Source organism: Hypanus sabinus, chromosome 3, assembly GCF_030144855.1.
Source record: "Hypanus sabinus isolate sHypSab1 chromosome 3, sHypSab1.hap1, whole genome shotgun sequence".
In the NCBI taxonomy this organism is placed as follows: domain Eukaryota; kingdom Metazoa; phylum Chordata; class Chondrichthyes; order Myliobatiformes; family Dasyatidae; genus Hypanus; species Hypanus sabinus.
This window is the reverse complement of record NC_082708.1, coordinates 31,055,738-31,071,370: the sequence shown is the minus strand read 5'-3', so window position 1 is coordinate 31,071,370 and position 15,633 is coordinate 31,055,738. Positions and strand designations below refer to the sequence as shown.

The window sequence follows — 15,633 nt, the reverse complement described above, 5'->3', positions numbered from 1 at the left end:
TCCTGGATTGAATGGCTTGTCATATGCAGAGCATTTGATGGCTCTGGGCCCGTATTCACTAGGATTCAGAAGAATAAAGGGTGATGTCTTTAGCCAGAGAGTGGTGAATCTGTGGAATTTGTTGCCACAGGAAGCTGTGGAGGCCAAGTCTTTATGTATATTTAAAGCAGAGGTTGACAAATTTTTGATTGTTCAGAGCATGAAGGGATACAGTGGAAAGGCAGGTGATCAGAGCTGAGAGGGAAATTGGATTAGCAATGATGAAATGACAGAGAGACTCGAAGGAACAAATGGCCTAATTCTGCTCCTATACCTTATAGTCTTATGGTCTTATATACTACTGCCACAAAGAAAAAAAAACAAATTTCATGACATACATGAGTGCTGATAAACCTGATTCTGATCTAGGTCTGTTTTGTGGACTTTGAGTGGGAAGGCGGCAGGGAGCGGAGAATCATGGTTTGGGAAAAGGGAAGGGAGAGTTGAGGGAGTGGGATTCAACAGAGAGACATTCTGTATAGATCAATAAGCCTATTGTTTGCAATCAAATGACCTTGCCTGGTGTCTCTGGGCTGGTGCGTCTGCACCCATGCCATCCCTCACCCCTGGCGCACCTTCTCTGCCACCTGTCCAATATGCCTCCTGTGGCGCTCCACCCTTGTTATTCCCAATATTCTTTGCTTCTGCCAGATTTACAAACTTGTTTTCTGCTCCTTGTAGACAAAACAGTACTGTGCAAAAGTCTTAGGCACCCAAGATATATATATGTGCCTAAGAGACACTTGCACAGTACTGTAATTGTACATATTTGGAAAATCACAAACCTATTTACTGGGTTTAAGGACATGATTCACTAAATATAAAGAAACATTTTATTTATAGCTAAAAATATATTTCTCTGTTCTTTACCATTTTTTTTTCATTCTTTAAGGTTGGCATCAAGAAAGTGTTTGCAGAAGTTCTTCCCTCACATAAAGTAGCCAAAATTCAGGAGCTTCAGGATCAGGGTAAAATAGTTGCAATGGTTGGAGATGGGGTGAATGATTCACCTGCCTTGGCTAAAGCTGATGTGGGAATCGCCATTGGAACAGGCACTGACGTGGCAATTGAAGCAGCAGATGTTGTGCTTATAAGGGTGAGCAAATGCTCAATAAGCAGCATGCATATAAAATTTGAATAGTTCATTCTATTTTCATTACCTTCTCTTTACTTCTTTTGTAATTTGTGGTGATACGCATCCTGTCTTTTGCCCCCAGAATGACCTCCTGGATGTTGTGGCGAGCATTGATTTATCAAAAAAGACAGTTCGTCGAATTAGAATAAATTTTATATTTGCCTTAATTTATAACCTGGTAGGAATTCCTATTGCTGCTGGTGAGTAGAGGTTCTTTTTTAAATTTTACTTCTTTATTTTAATGATTTGTTCATCTTATAAGCAATGAATAACTTTGTACATTCAAAGGCTGCTCAAGCTATAAAGGGAAGGAAACTGGGATAGAAACCAGTGAGAAATTAACAGAGGATTGAAACCACATAGAACTGCAAAATAATGTGCTGATGGCTTCAGTAGGAAAAGTTGATGAATTTGATAGTGCTAATGGAAGTCTGGGAGTTGTATATCGAGAAGGTGGAACTGTATTGTAATGCAAACAATGTGGAAGAGCAAAAGGAAGCCCCTATGCTTCTTAGCTTCATGGGCCCAAGACCGTACAGTCTCTTAGGCAACTTAGTAACCTCTGCAAAACCATATGCAGTGCTGCATTTTATATAGTATCCTCTGCCACGAGTAAAAGACATTTTTGCATCTTTGGCAGGTGGGGAGAGGTTTTCAAAGATTAATTTGTCACAAGCCAATCTGCAAATGGAGATTGAGTAGTCAAGCAGGAAGTTCTTCACAATCAGCACTCACAAGAGACTATTCCAGTATAATCGTCTCATCTTTGGCGTTGCATCAGCTCCAGCAATTTGGCAAAGAGCAATGGACCAAATATGCCAAGATATCCCAGGAGCACAATGTTACCTTGTTGACATCATTGTGTCTGGCAAGAATGATGAGGAGCACCTCCAGAACCTTGGTAAAGCATTTACCAGGCTGAATGAGTATAGTCTGCATGCAAAGAGAGAAAAATGTGAGTTTTTCAAGAATGAAATCTCATACTGTAGGCATGTCATAGACATGCATGACTTACATAAGTCACAAGAGAAGATTGAAGCAGTGCTACAGGCACCCAAACTGGAAAATGTCTCACAACTCAGGTCATACTTGGGCCATGTAAACTACTACCACCAGTTTTCCCAAACATTGCATCCATTGAACGCACTACTACAGACAGGAGCAAAGTGGGAAAGATCAGAAAGATCTGAAAAAGTATTCAAGGAAACAAAGAGACTAATAACATCCAATGAACTGCTCACCCATTATGACTTATCTCCGCCCATCAGACTGGTGTGTGATGCGTCCCCTTATGGCATTGGAACCATTTTATCACACATTATGAAAGATGGATCTGAATGCCTGATTGCATATGCTTCAAGATCACTGACGAACGCAGAACGCATCTACACACAGATCGACTAAAAGTCTAGTATGCAAAATAAAAAAAGTTCCACCACTACCTCTACAGTCAAAGGTTTATACTAGTGATAGATCACCAGCCCCTTGTGTCCATTTCCAATCCCAGGAAGAGAATTCCAGTGATGACCGCTACCCGGTTACAACATTGGGCACTATTCCTGGGAACCCACTCTTATGACATAGAGTTCAAGGATACCAAGCAACACAGCAATGCTGATGGCTTTACACTTTCTGTTCTTGGCAACCGAAGAAGAAAAGTCTTCATACTGTGATCCAACAGAAGTCTTCCACACCACATCGGTGGACCAGTTGCCAGCAACAAATTCCGAAATGCAAAGGGAAGCAAGGAATAACCCAACATTGTCAAAAGCCTATGAAATCACCACGTAAGGATGGCCAGATCATGGTAACCCTATGATTCTAGAGTTCTCAGCGAGACAAGACCAACTGTTGGTATGTTAAAGAACACTGATGTGTGGATCTCGTGATGTAGTTCCCTCAAAACTGTGCACCAGAGTGTTAGAAAATCTGCATGAAGACACCTGGATACAGTCAAGATGAAGAGTCTCACCTGCATCTATGTGCAGAGGCTGGGAATAGATAAACAGATTGAAAGCTTGTCCGAAAGCTATTTGGGATGCCAAAAAGTTCAAAATGCACCCCCACAAGCACCATTACACCTGTGGAAGTGGTCATCATCACCGTGGCAAAAAGTACTGTGGTGAACTACATATACCTATCTGGACACGCCCCCTGCTGACTGCTCCTGTGGCTCCTCCCACAGACCCCTGTATAAAGGCGATTGAGGTCTGAGCCCGGCCTCTCTGTCTCCAGGATGTAGTACGGTGGTCAACCACTGCTTGTTCCTTCTTCCAGTCAATAAAAGCCGATATCTCGCCTTTACATCTCAGAGAGAGTTATTGATGGTGCATCAATTTTATTGACTGGAAGTTTTAATACATGGAAACCGTTTTACATCCGGAAAGATTGGATTTGGACCCCCAAGACCCTGGAGCGGCTCTTGCCTTTGAACTCTGGCTTGCATGCTTCCAATCATACTTGGAGAAGGTTAGTGCAACTGAACCCGCTGTTATGCACCGAATTCTCCTCTCGAGGGTCACCCCAAAAGTTTACTCATTTATCAGGGACCTGCTGACCTATGAAGGGGCACTGGACGCCCTCAAACGACAGTACCTGCGGCCGGTAAACACCATCTACGCTTAGCTACCCGAAGGCAGCAGCCTGCAGAGTCGAGCGCCCAGTTTCTCCGAGCCCTACAGACACTTGTCCGAACTTGTGACTGCAAAACTCTCACAGCGGAACAGCATGCGGAGCTGCTAGTACGAGATGCCTTTGTTACGGGGATCAGGTCAGTGTATGTGCGCCAGCGGCTGCTGGAAAATGCCGATCTTACCTTACACTCGGCGATCGAGACAGCCGACACGCTGGAGGCTGCTCTGCACAACGCTGATGCTGTCCAGCCGCGTGATTCCCCGCTGGTTCCGTGGACACCTCAGACCCTGCCGCTGCCGGTTCCCGTGAGCGAATTCGCCAACACCACTGCCAGTCGTGATTCCACGAACTCCCCGAACCCGACCACGGCTGTGGCCAGGCAAAAGCCCGAGCTGTGTTACTTCTGCGGACTTGAAAAGCACCCCCGAAAACGCTGTCCGGACCGAGAAGTGACCTGTTCCAGCTGTGGGAAGAAGGGCCATTTTTCCAAGGTCTGTAAGTCTAAACCACGAGTGGGGTCGAGCAGCGCTGCGTGTGAGACATGGGGGCCTCCATCTTGCATGCCCGGATGTGGGCGGCCATCTTTGTCAGCATCAACATGTCCCACCCCCTACCCGAGTGAGACATAGGGGCTGCCAACTTGCATGCCTGGATGTGGGCGGCCATCTTTGTCGGCGTCAATGTGCCCCGCCCCCGACTCACCGTTGTTTATCGGGCACCAAGACAGCAGTTCAACACTGCCCACCGTAACCCTCGACCAAAGCGCCCCACACCAGCTTGCAAGGTCAATGATGGACATCTTGGTGGAGGGGCACAGGACTAGCTGCCTGTTTGACACGGGCAGCACTGAGAGTTTTATTGACCTGGACACAGTGCAATGCTGTGGACTTGTGACACGGCCGGTAAGTCAGAGGGTCACCTTGGCTTCTGGGTCGCATTCCACAGACATCCGGGTGGGTTGTGTAGCGACATTGGTGGTGCAGGGCACAGAATATCGGAACTTTGCGCTACTGGTCATACCTCAACTGTGCGCACCGGTGTTATTGGGGCTGGACTTCCAGAGCCACCTCGAAAGTGTGACTATGGCATATGACGGGCCCCTCCCACCACTCACTGTCAGGAATCCTCAGTTTGGTGGGACTTCGCCATATACCCCGCTACTGATCACACACACACACTGAACCACACGTCCCACCCAGCACCATGCCGACAGCTGCGCTGCCGACACCACTTACAGACTCTCCACCCTCAAGATCCCTCCCCCATCGCTGTTCGCCAACCTGACCCTCGAGTGTAAACCTGTGGCAACTAAAAGCAGGAGGTACAGCGCGGGGGACAGGGCCTTCATTCAGTCAGAGGTACAGCGGCTGCTCGGGGAGGGGATCATTGAGCCAAGCACAAGCCCTTGGCGGTCCCAGGTGGTTGTTGTTCGGACTGGACAGAAAGATAGGATGGTCATGTACTATAGTCAAACCATCAATAGGTTCACGCAGCTTGACGCGTACCCCCTACCCCGCATCGCGGATATGGTCAACCAGATAGCTCAGTACAAGGTGTACTCGACAATAGATCTGAAATCCGCTTATCACCAGCTCCCCATCCGCCCAGAGGACCGCCCCTACACCGCCTTCGAGGCGGGCGGCAGGCTCTATCACTTCCTGCGCATCCCATTTGGTGTCACAAATGGTGTCTCGGTCTTCCAGAGGGAAATGGACCGGATGGTGGACCAGTGCCAAATGAAGGCCACATTTCCCTATCTGGATAACATCACCATCTGTGGTCGCAACTGGCCGAATCACAATGCCAACCTGCAACGATTTCTCCAAGTGGCCGAAGCTCTGAACCTTACTTATAACAGGGACAAGTGTGTGTTCGGAACCACCCGACTTGCTATCCTTGGGTATGTCGTGGAAAACGGGATCATTGGCCCTGATCTCGACCGTATATGCCCCCTGTTAGAGCTCCCTCTTCCCACCACTCTCAAAGCCCTCAGACGGTGCCTGGGTTTTTTTTCCTATTACTCCCAATGGGTCCCTCACTATGCAGACAAGGCCTGGCCCCTGGTCAAGTCTACCACTTTTCCCCTCTCTGCTGAGGCCTGCACGGCCTTCAGCCGCATTAAAGGGGACATTGCCAAAGCAACGATGCATGCGGTGGACGAGACCATTCCCTTCCAAGTAGAGAGTGACACCTCCGATTTCACGCTTGCTGCTACCCTCAATCAGGAAGGCAGGCCAGTAGCATTCTTTTCTTGTACCCTTCAAGGCTCTGAAATTCGGCACTCCGTGATGGAGAAAGAAGCCCAGGCCATAGTGGAAGCTATTAGGCACTGGAGGCACTATCTCGCCGGCAAAAAGTTCACCTTGCTGACCGACCAGCGCTCAGTTGCGTTCATGTTCAGCTACCAACAGCGGGGCAAAATCAAAAATGATAAAATTTTGCGGTGGAGAATAGAACTCTCCACCTACAACTATGATATCCTGTACCGGCCTGGCAGACTCAATGAGCCCCCTGATGCCCTATCCCGGGGAGCGTGTGCTAGCGCACAGCTCGACCAGCTATACGCCCTCCATGCACAACTTTGCCATCCAGGGGTCACCCGATTTTACCATTTTGTGAAACCCTGGAACCTGCCGTACTCCCTGGAGGACATCAGGACGATGATCAGGGACTGCCAAATCCGCGCTGAGTGCAAACCGCACTTCTACTGTCCTGAAACGGTGCAACTTGTCAAGGCCACCCACCCTTTTGAGCGACTGAGTGCTGACCTTAAGGGCCCCCTTCCCTCCACCGACCGCAATGTCTATTTTCTCAATATTATCGACGAGTACTCGCAGTTCCCCTTTGCCGTCCCCTGCCCCAACACCACTACCACGTCCGTCATAAAAGCCCTGCGCCAGCTCTTCACTCTGTTCGGATATCCCTGCTGTATCCACAGTGATAGAGGGTCCTCCATTATGAGTGACGAGCTGCGCCGGTACCTGCTGGCTAGAGGCATTGCTACTACTAGTCGGACCACGAGTTATAATCCCCGGGGAAATGGACAGGTGCAGAGGGAGAATGCCACAGTGTGGAAGGCCACACTTCTAGCCCTTAAGTCAAAAGGGTTGCTGGTCTCTCGATGGCAGGAGGTCCTCCCTGAGGCACTCCACTCTATCCGCTCCGTGTTATGTACATCCACCAATGCCACCCCTCACGAACACCTATTCTCTTTTCCCAGGAAGTCTGTCACTGGGACCACCGTACCAGTTTGGCTGACGTCCCCAGGGCCAGTGCTACTCTGGAAACATGTGAGGAGTAATAAATACTCCCCGCTGGTCGAGAGGGTTCACCTTCTACATGCAAACCCCCAGTATGCCTACGTGGTCTTACCTGATGGGCGGGATGACATGGTCTCCGTCCGCGACCTGGCGCCCGCAGGAGCAACAGACCACTACCCCGAACACTCCCCGGTAACTATGAACCCTGTACCCGAGGTGACACCACGCACACCAAGCCCTACACAGACTCCTCATGACGCTCATAAACCAGGCATCTCGTACGCGTATATACCAGGCGCCTCACACACACGTGAGGGATCACTGATGCCTAGTGGGCTGACACCTCCAGTTAGGCCGGAACCAGCACAACCACCGTCTCCGGTGCAAGCACCACTGGCACCTGTGCAATCACCACCACCGGCATCTGTGCAATCACAGCCAGTGCTACGTAGATCGCAGCGACAGATTCGACCACCTGATAGACTTAACCTGTAAATATACTTGTAAGAAACTTCGCCACATGGGGACTCTTTTTTAAAACAAAGGGGGGGTGAATGTGGTGAACTACATATACCTGTCTGGACACGCCCCCTGCTGACTGCTCCTGTGGCTCCTCCCACAGACCCTGGTATAAAGGCGTTTGAGGTCTGAGCCTGGCTTCTCTGTCTCCAGGATGTAGTATGGTGGTCAACCACTGCTTGTTCCTTCTTCCAGTCAATAAAAGCCGATATCTCACCTTTACGTCTCAGAGAGAGTTATTGATGGTGCATCAAGTACATATTGTCTTTGCTGGGCCATTCATGGACTCCATGTTCCTGATTGCGTGGATGCTCATTTGAAGTGGCTGGAGATTAGACCAACGAAGGCAACCACCTCAGCAAATACTGCCTCCGCTCTGAGGCCTATCTTCGCCAAAAACGGCCTACCCAAACAAATTGTGAGTGATCACAATGTATGTCAGAAGAATTCTGACTATTCATGAAGAAAAATAGTATGTTTATTTGAAATATGGGTTTGTGAAAGAGAAATGGAATGTTTTGTACATATACAGTTTTATGTTGCATTAATCTAAAGAGGATGAAGTGTAATGTATGAAACTATTTCTTTTAGAGCAATGCCCCCCTTTAGTACTATGTAATGATCTGCTTTCTGCGTATGCAGTGTTGACTATGCATGTGCGTTGCTCTCTCTCTCTCTCTCTCTCTTTCTCCCCTCAAAGTGAGTACACCGGTTAAAGCCATCTTCCTTGTGCGTGCCTTAATTTAATTGATATGTAAATGTACACAGACACAACAAGTAGAGTTGATTATCTTGTATGCAATACTCATGAGACGGAGAGTTAACAGGATACACTGGATCCAGTACATAAAAAGTTTACATGATCTGTCCTATATAGTTCCACTATGAGAATAGATTTCTTTTAGGGATAGTTTTAATAAGGAGGCAAGAGTCTCTCTGTGTTATAATATTATGGGGAGAAAGAAATTAAAAACAAGAGAGAATCTGTAGATGCTAGAAATCCAAGCAACACGTACGAAATGCTGGAAGAAACTCAGCAGGCCAGGCAGCTCCTATGGAAAAGAGTACAGTTGACGTTTCAGGCTGAGACCCTTTGGCAGGACTGGAGAAAAAAAGATGAGAAGTAGATTTAAAAGGTGGTATGGGAAAGAGAAACACAACGTGATGGGTGAAACCGGGTTGGGGGGGGGGGGATGAAGTAAATAGCTGGGAAGTTGATTGTTGAAAGAGACAAAGGTCTGGAGAAGGGGCAGTCTGATACATGGGGATAGAAAGCCATGCAAGAAAGAAGAGAGGGAGGAGCACCAGAGGGAGCTGTTGGGCAGACAAGGAAATAAGGTGGGAGAGGGAAAAGAGAATGGGGAAGTGGGGGGGCTTACTGGAAGTTTGAGAAATCGATGTTCATGCCATCGGGTTGGAAGCTACCCAGATGAAATACAAGGTGCTGTTTCTCCAACCTGAGTGTGGCCTCATTGCAACAGTAGAGGAGGCCATGGATTGACATATCGGAATGGGAATGGGAAGTGGAACTTAAAGTGTGTTTGCATTATTGAAATATTGTGATTAATTCTATTAAGTGCTGTAAAACATATTTATCATTGCATTACAATGGTGTATGATGTTATTTCTTTTGTGACTTGTATAACAAACATGTTAAACATTCTGTCACATTTGCAATGTAAAGAATTAAATTATTTTGTTGAACTGCCACAGATGTTAACAGAGAGAATATAGAAACAATATATTGTGATATGCAACTCTCCCGGGGTGTCCAGGGAGGTGTATCACCTCTGGTGAAGGGGGCAGCTCACTTGCCTTTGGTCCCCACTGGATACTTAGCTCACACATGTGGCTCCAAGTAGCTGTTTGCACGTGACCACAACCAAGCCCCAGTACACTGCTTCAAAAGGTGGGCTAAACCACGTGAGGGTGGCCGGCAGCCTCATACCCCGGTGAGATGGGGACATGCCTGTCCTAGCACGCAAAGTCAGCTCCGGCGGACTGGGCAGATGAGATCTACAGAGAGATCCAACAGCCAGGAAGGAGATACTGCAACGCTCCGTGGAGAGCGAAGGGCATGACAAGGAATAGGATATGGCATGGTCGTTTACTGCAACCAAGGAAGACCCCAGTTTGTGATACTTGTTTGTACCACTGGACCAGACTTCTGAGATCCATCGCTCCAGTGCAATGGCTTTTCCTCTTTTAAAAACTCTCCCGCATAGGTTTCCTGTCACGGATGGACGACCACTATTCAATATGCAAAACCTGTAAATAATTCTGTAACTAAATAAAATGGTGTCAAGATTATGATTTTTCACTTGCAGATAAATAAGCGATGTTTCCTATGTTGATGCCCAATAAAGCTGCCTCTGGAATCCGTGTTTGGCTTGAAGTCAGAGAGGAGCTCTTTCCTTCGATTTGTGTTGTTAACTGCTAGTATGCATATGGCTAGATTTCACTTCAATGTAAAATGGGGGTAACTTCCTTAATGATTCATTGTTTTATATTTCAAATATGCTCTGTGTTTTCCAGGTGTGTTTTTGCCTTTGGGCCTAGTTTTACAGCCATGGATGGGTTCTGCTGCAATGGCTGCTTCCTCTGTTTCTGTGGTGGTTTCTTCATTATTGTTAAAACTGTAAGTAGCATAACAATTTTACAATGTTCAGTCAGCTAGTAAGAAATAATATATGATGTTTCTCAAACAAATTGACAATTTAAAAAGGCTGAAAAATACTTTTTTTGCATTTTGAAAGGTAATGATGAATTACAGGTTGTTGTGGATAACTGGGCTTCACCTTTAATTCAATAATAAATCATTATACATGGAATCGGAGGCTACAATTCTGAAGTGATCTTAATAAAAGACGCAGAGCATGCCTCTCACCATGAAGCACTTTCTGTCCTATCCTTGTCCTTCTTGATCTCTCTCTGGATTTATGACACACCTGATCACATCATAGACTTTCATTATCCATTTGGCCCATCTAGTCCATTCTGAACCATTTAAACAGCCTACCCCGATTGACCTGCACCAGGACCATAGCCCTTCATACCTCTACCATCCATGTACCTATCCAGACTTCTCTTAAACATTGAAATTGAGCTCGTTTGCACCACTTACGCTGGCAGCTTGTTCCACACTCTCACAACTCTTTGAGTGAAGAAGTTTCCCCTCAGGTTCCCTTAAACTTTTCAACTTTTACCCTTAACCCATTTTAGTCTCACCCAACTTCAGGGGTAAAAGGCAGTTTGCATTTACCCTATCTTTTTCCCTCATAATTTTGTATTCCTCTATCAAATTTCCCCTCAGTCTTCTACATTCTGAGGAATAAAGTCCTAACTTGTTTAATTTTTCCTTACAACTCAGGTCCTCCGGATCTGGCAACATCCTTGTAAATTTTCTCTGTCTTCTTTCAACCTTATAGTAGATAGATGACCAAAACTGCACACAATACTCCAAACTAGGCCTTACCAACATCATATACAACATCAACGTAACATCCCATCTCCTGTACTCAGTACTTTGATTTATGAAGGCCAATGTGCCAAGAGCTTTCTTTACAACCTTGTCAACCTGTGACACCACTTTCAATGAATTTTGGACCAGTATTCTCGATCCCTTGTTCTACAGCATTCTTCAGAGGGCTATGCGGTAGGGTAATTCCAGGCAGTTTCTAGAGTAGGTTACATGGTCGACACAGCATTGTGGGCCAAAGGGCCTGTAATGTGCTGTAGATTTCTATATTCTATGTTCAGTGCCCTACCATTCACTGTGTAAGACCTACCCTGGTTGATCTTATCAAAGTGCAACACCTCACAAACTTTGCAATCAAACTGAAATGTTTATTTATTTCAATGCAAGCAATAATGGACTGGCAATACTGAGTACAAAATAACTTTTGTGGAAATAAGCTCCAGTTGAATCATACTGTGAGGATCCCTGCAGCATCTGTTGACCCTGTGATCTCTGTTTCGGAGGCCGAAGTCAGTCAAGAGGATGAACACTCTCAAGGCGGCAGGGCCCGATTGAGTACTTGGTAAGGCACTGAAAACCTGTGTCAACCAGCTGGTGCTCAAAGACATTTTCAATTTCTCGCTACAGTCAGAAGTGCCCACCTGCTTCAAAAGGTCAACAATTATACCAGTGCCCAAGAAGAGCAGCTTGAGCTGCCTCAATGACTATCGTCCAGTAACACTCACACTTACGGTGAAGATATGTTTTGAGAGGTTGGTCATAGCTAGAATTAACACCTGTCTCAGGAAGGACCTGGGTCCAGTGAAATTTGCCTTTTGCCACAATGGGTCTACAGCAGACATGATCTCAATGGCTCTCCACGTAGCCTTGGATCACCTGGACAATTCAAGTACCTCTGTCAGGATGCTGTTTATTGACTATAGCTCGGCATTTCAACCATCATTCCTACAGTTCTGATTGAAAGGCTACAGAACCTAGGACTGTGTCCCTCCCTCTGCAACTGGATCCTCAACAGCCTAATCAGAAGACCACAATCTGTGTGGATTGGAAATAACATTTCCACCTCACTGACAATCAACACTGTCAAACCACAGGGATGTGTGCTTAGCCCACTGCTCTACTCTCTCTACATCCATGACTGTGTGGCTAGGCATAACTCAAAGAGCACCTATAACTGTTCTAGTGATACACCCTTTGTTGGCAGAATTACTGATGGTGATGAGAGGGTGTACAGGAGCAAGGTGTACCAGTTCGTTTAGTGGTGTTGCAGCAACAATCTTGCACTCAACATCAGCAAGACCAAAGAGCTGGTTGTGGACTTCAGAAAGGGTAAGATGAGGGAGTATACACCAGTCCTCATAGAGGGATCAGAAGTGGAGAGAGTGAGCAAATTCAAGTTCCTGGGTGTCAAACCTCTGAGGACCTAATCTGGGCGCAACACATTGATGCAACTATATAGGCAAGACAATGGCTAGGTTCTGTTAGGAGTTTGGGGAGATTTGGTTTGTCAACTAAAACACTCAAAAACTTCTGCAGTTGTACTGTAGCGAGCATTCTGACTGGAGCATCATCGTCTACTACTGGGGGGTGGAGCTAAAGCTCAAGATCTTAGTAAGTTGCAGAAACATGTAAAAACTAGTCAGTTCATCATGGGTACTGGCCACTGTAATATCCAAGACATCTTCAAGGAGCGGTGACTTAGGAAGGTGGCGTCCATCATTACAGACCCCCACAACCCAGCACATGCCCTCTTCACACTATTACCATCGGGAAAGAGGTACAGAAGCCTGAAGACACACAGTCAGCAATTCAAGAACAGTTTCTTCCCCTCTGCCATCTGATTTATAAGTGGACATTGAACCCATGAACACTACTCACTACTTTTTTAAATTTCTGTTTTTTTGCACTATTTATTAGATATATATATATATATATATATATATATATATATAAAAATAACTGCTTGTTAGGTCAGCGGCATCAGTGGAGGCAGAGGGATTACTGATGGTAGAGACGGACTCCGTCAGACTCCACATCTAGCATATCTTTCTTCACCATTTCTCCCTATATTTATCATCTATTTCATTGTAATGTTGCTGTAAAGTTAACAGATTTCACAACATGAGCCAAATGTTAAACCTGCTGATGTGAGGATGGATAGGTAATTTATGCAACACATCTGACTTTGAAATAATTAGGCTATTTGAAACTGTTAACAATAAAGTTTAAAAATGATCACCATTACAGTGACAGGCATCTTAGCCCTCAAGGTTAAAATATAGATGTATTCAGTGCTGTGAGCATGAGCAAAAATAGACTATTCTAAAGAGATTTGATGGATTTGCTATCACATTGAGAAGATGAATTCTTTTTTTCCTTTTTTAAAATTGATTTCCTGGCATGCACCTCACATTTCATGTTCTTAAAACTTATATCATTGTGTTTAATGTGGGAGAAATCACAAATATAAATACAGCGGAATTGAGGGAAAATAAAACCTATGGATTATGTTTTGCTTATCACTATAATATAAATTGATCAACTGAGCAAAACGCAAGCTGGTGGAGAAAATCAGAGGGTCAGCAGCATCTGCGGAGACAGAGGGATTGCTGATGTTCTGGGTCGAGACCCTGCATCAGGACTGGGAGTGGAGAGGAAAGATAATATACAGAGGTGATGGGTTTGGATGAGGTAGGAGCTGGCAGGTGGTAGGTGGAACCACGTCAGGAAGGGGTGATGGGTACATGGAGGCACCTTGGGGAATAGGAGAGTGGAGGTAGAGACAGACTCCATCAGCTTCCACATCTAGCATATCATTCTTCACCATTTCTGCCAGCAGCTATGCGATCCCACCACAGGACACACCTTCACCATGCATTTCTAAGACCAATTTGTAAATCCCTGGTTTGCTGGTCCCTCCCCTGGCACTTACCCCTGCAAATGTACGAGCTACAATATCTGTCCTAACACTGCCTCCCTTGCCATCATCCAGGGCTATTATCAACACTACCAGAGAGGGAGAAAGTCACATGCATCATCTTCAATCTACTCTATAGTATTTGATGCTCGATGCAGCCTTCTCTACATCAGTGTGACCAGGTTTAGACTTACAGTTATTACATAAGTTGCAGACTACTTCAACAAAATTTCCAGAATTTTATTTTTTGCTACATATTCCAGCATCTGCACTATTTTGTATCACCAACAGATTTTTCTTCAATCAGATAAATGTTGATGTTTTCAGTATTGAAAATAACCATAAGATATACGAGTAGAATTAGGCCATTCAGCTCATCAAGTCTGCTCTGCCATTCCATCATGACTGATTTATTATCCTCTCAACCCCATTCTCCTGCCTTCACCCTGTAACCTCTGACACCCTTACTAACCAGGAGCATATCAACCTCTGCTGTAAATATACCCAATGACTTGGCCTCCACAGCCTTCTGTAGCAGTGAATTCCACAGATTCAACACCTGCTGACTAAGGAATTTCCTCCTCACCTCTGTTCTAAAGGGGTATCCTGTATTCTGAAGTTATGCCCTCTCGTCCTAGATTCCCCCACTGTAGGAAACATCCCCTCCACATCCATTCTGTCTAGGCCTTTCAATATTTAATAGGTTTTGATGAGATACCCTTCTTATTCTAAACCAGAAAATGCATTGAAAATGTACTTGATGATTAAAATGTAATATTGTCTTATTCATTGTCTTAATATTTTCAATTTTAGCTACAAGAAGCCAGATACAGAAAAACTTGAATCTCAAGCACAAGGCCACATGAAGCAGTTTACACCATCACAAATTAGTATTCATATAGGAATGGACAACAGGCGTCCAGACTCTCGGAGGCTCAGGGCCTGGGAACGATTAAGACGTGTCAGTCGATTATCATTAACATCTGATAAGCGATCAAATCAGAGTGTATCTGCTCATGAAGAAAACGAAGAATGGTCTTTGCTGGTTAGAGAACAAAATGAAGAGCATTCCATCTAAAGATTTATGAAGATTATGAACTGAAGAAATCAATTTACAAAACCCGTAGTTCCATTCAGCCAGGACCTCTTTGAAGGGTCAACTGTAGCTAAATTGCTCATCACATATACCTTCATTTGATGTTTTCCATGAGTTTGTACCAAGCTGCTTTATTGACCATCATGTGCTTTAAACTAAATTGTGTAAGAACACTTTTTAAAGGTATAAGTTTGTGAAAAAGACATTTTATACTTAATTAATGCAAATTAGTCTTTTAAAGTCAGTTGCATAAAACCTCAACAAAGTCTAACAATTTTGTTACTTTAGACTTCACACCATGTACAATGCAATACTGAACAAACAGAATTCCATTAAATGTTAGCCAGTATAAATATCAATATCTTTAAAGATTACCCTCTATTTTATTTTTAAGACTCCCAAAAACAATGCTTATACCTGTGGCGAACGACATATACCTGTCTGGACACGCCCCCCCCGCCCCCCACTGACTGCTCCTGTGGCTCCTCCCACAGACCCCGGTATAAAGGCGATTAGAGGCACTGCCCTTCCCTCAGTCTCCAGGATGTTGTCTGA

The 15,633-nt window shown here is 45.3% G+C and overlaps 2 protein-coding genes across 6 annotated transcripts in view; both read left to right on the top strand.

Moving 5' to 3' along the window:
* LOC132391151 (copper-transporting ATPase 2-like) overlaps nucleotides 1-15,412 on the top strand; it is a 113,561-nt gene extending 98,149 nt beyond the window's left edge. Inside the window, exons 19-22 of one of the 5 annotated variants that reach the window (XR_009511098.1) lie at nucleotides 932-1,135; nucleotides 1,257-1,374; nucleotides 1,815-4,299; nucleotides 10,123-10,225. Coding sequence is in view for 4 of the 5 variants with exons in the window: in XM_059963980.1 (XP_059819963.1) it covers nucleotides 932-1,135; nucleotides 1,257-1,374; nucleotides 10,123-10,225; nucleotides 14,796-15,060 (690 nt within the window). In the remaining variant the exon portion in view is untranslated. Of the gene's footprint in view, nucleotides 1-931; nucleotides 1,136-1,256; nucleotides 1,375-1,814; nucleotides 4,300-10,122; nucleotides 10,226-14,795 lie in introns of those variants that run through there. The other 4 variants (XM_059963980.1, XM_059963981.1, XM_059963982.1 and 1 more) reach the window with 4 other exon arrangements.
* On the top strand, nucleotides 4,310-8,910 carry LOC132391153 (uncharacterized). Its single transcript, XM_059963992.1, has 2 exons — nucleotides 4,310-8,723; nucleotides 8,802-8,910. Exon 1 carries the CDS (start codon nucleotides 5,260-5,262, stop codon nucleotides 7,561-7,563), a length of 2,304 nt encoding a protein of 767 aa, XP_059819975.1. The 5' UTR covers nucleotides 4,310-5,259; the 3' UTR covers nucleotides 7,564-8,723; nucleotides 8,802-8,910.
* Nucleotides 15,413-15,633: the final 221 nt, after the last annotated feature.

Bases quoted from the DNA above. Each gene is read 5' to 3' on its own strand.
- LOC132391153 (XM_059963992.1), top strand. From the start codon at position 5,260: ATGGTCATGTACTATAGTCAAACCATCAATAGGTTCACGCAGCTTGAC.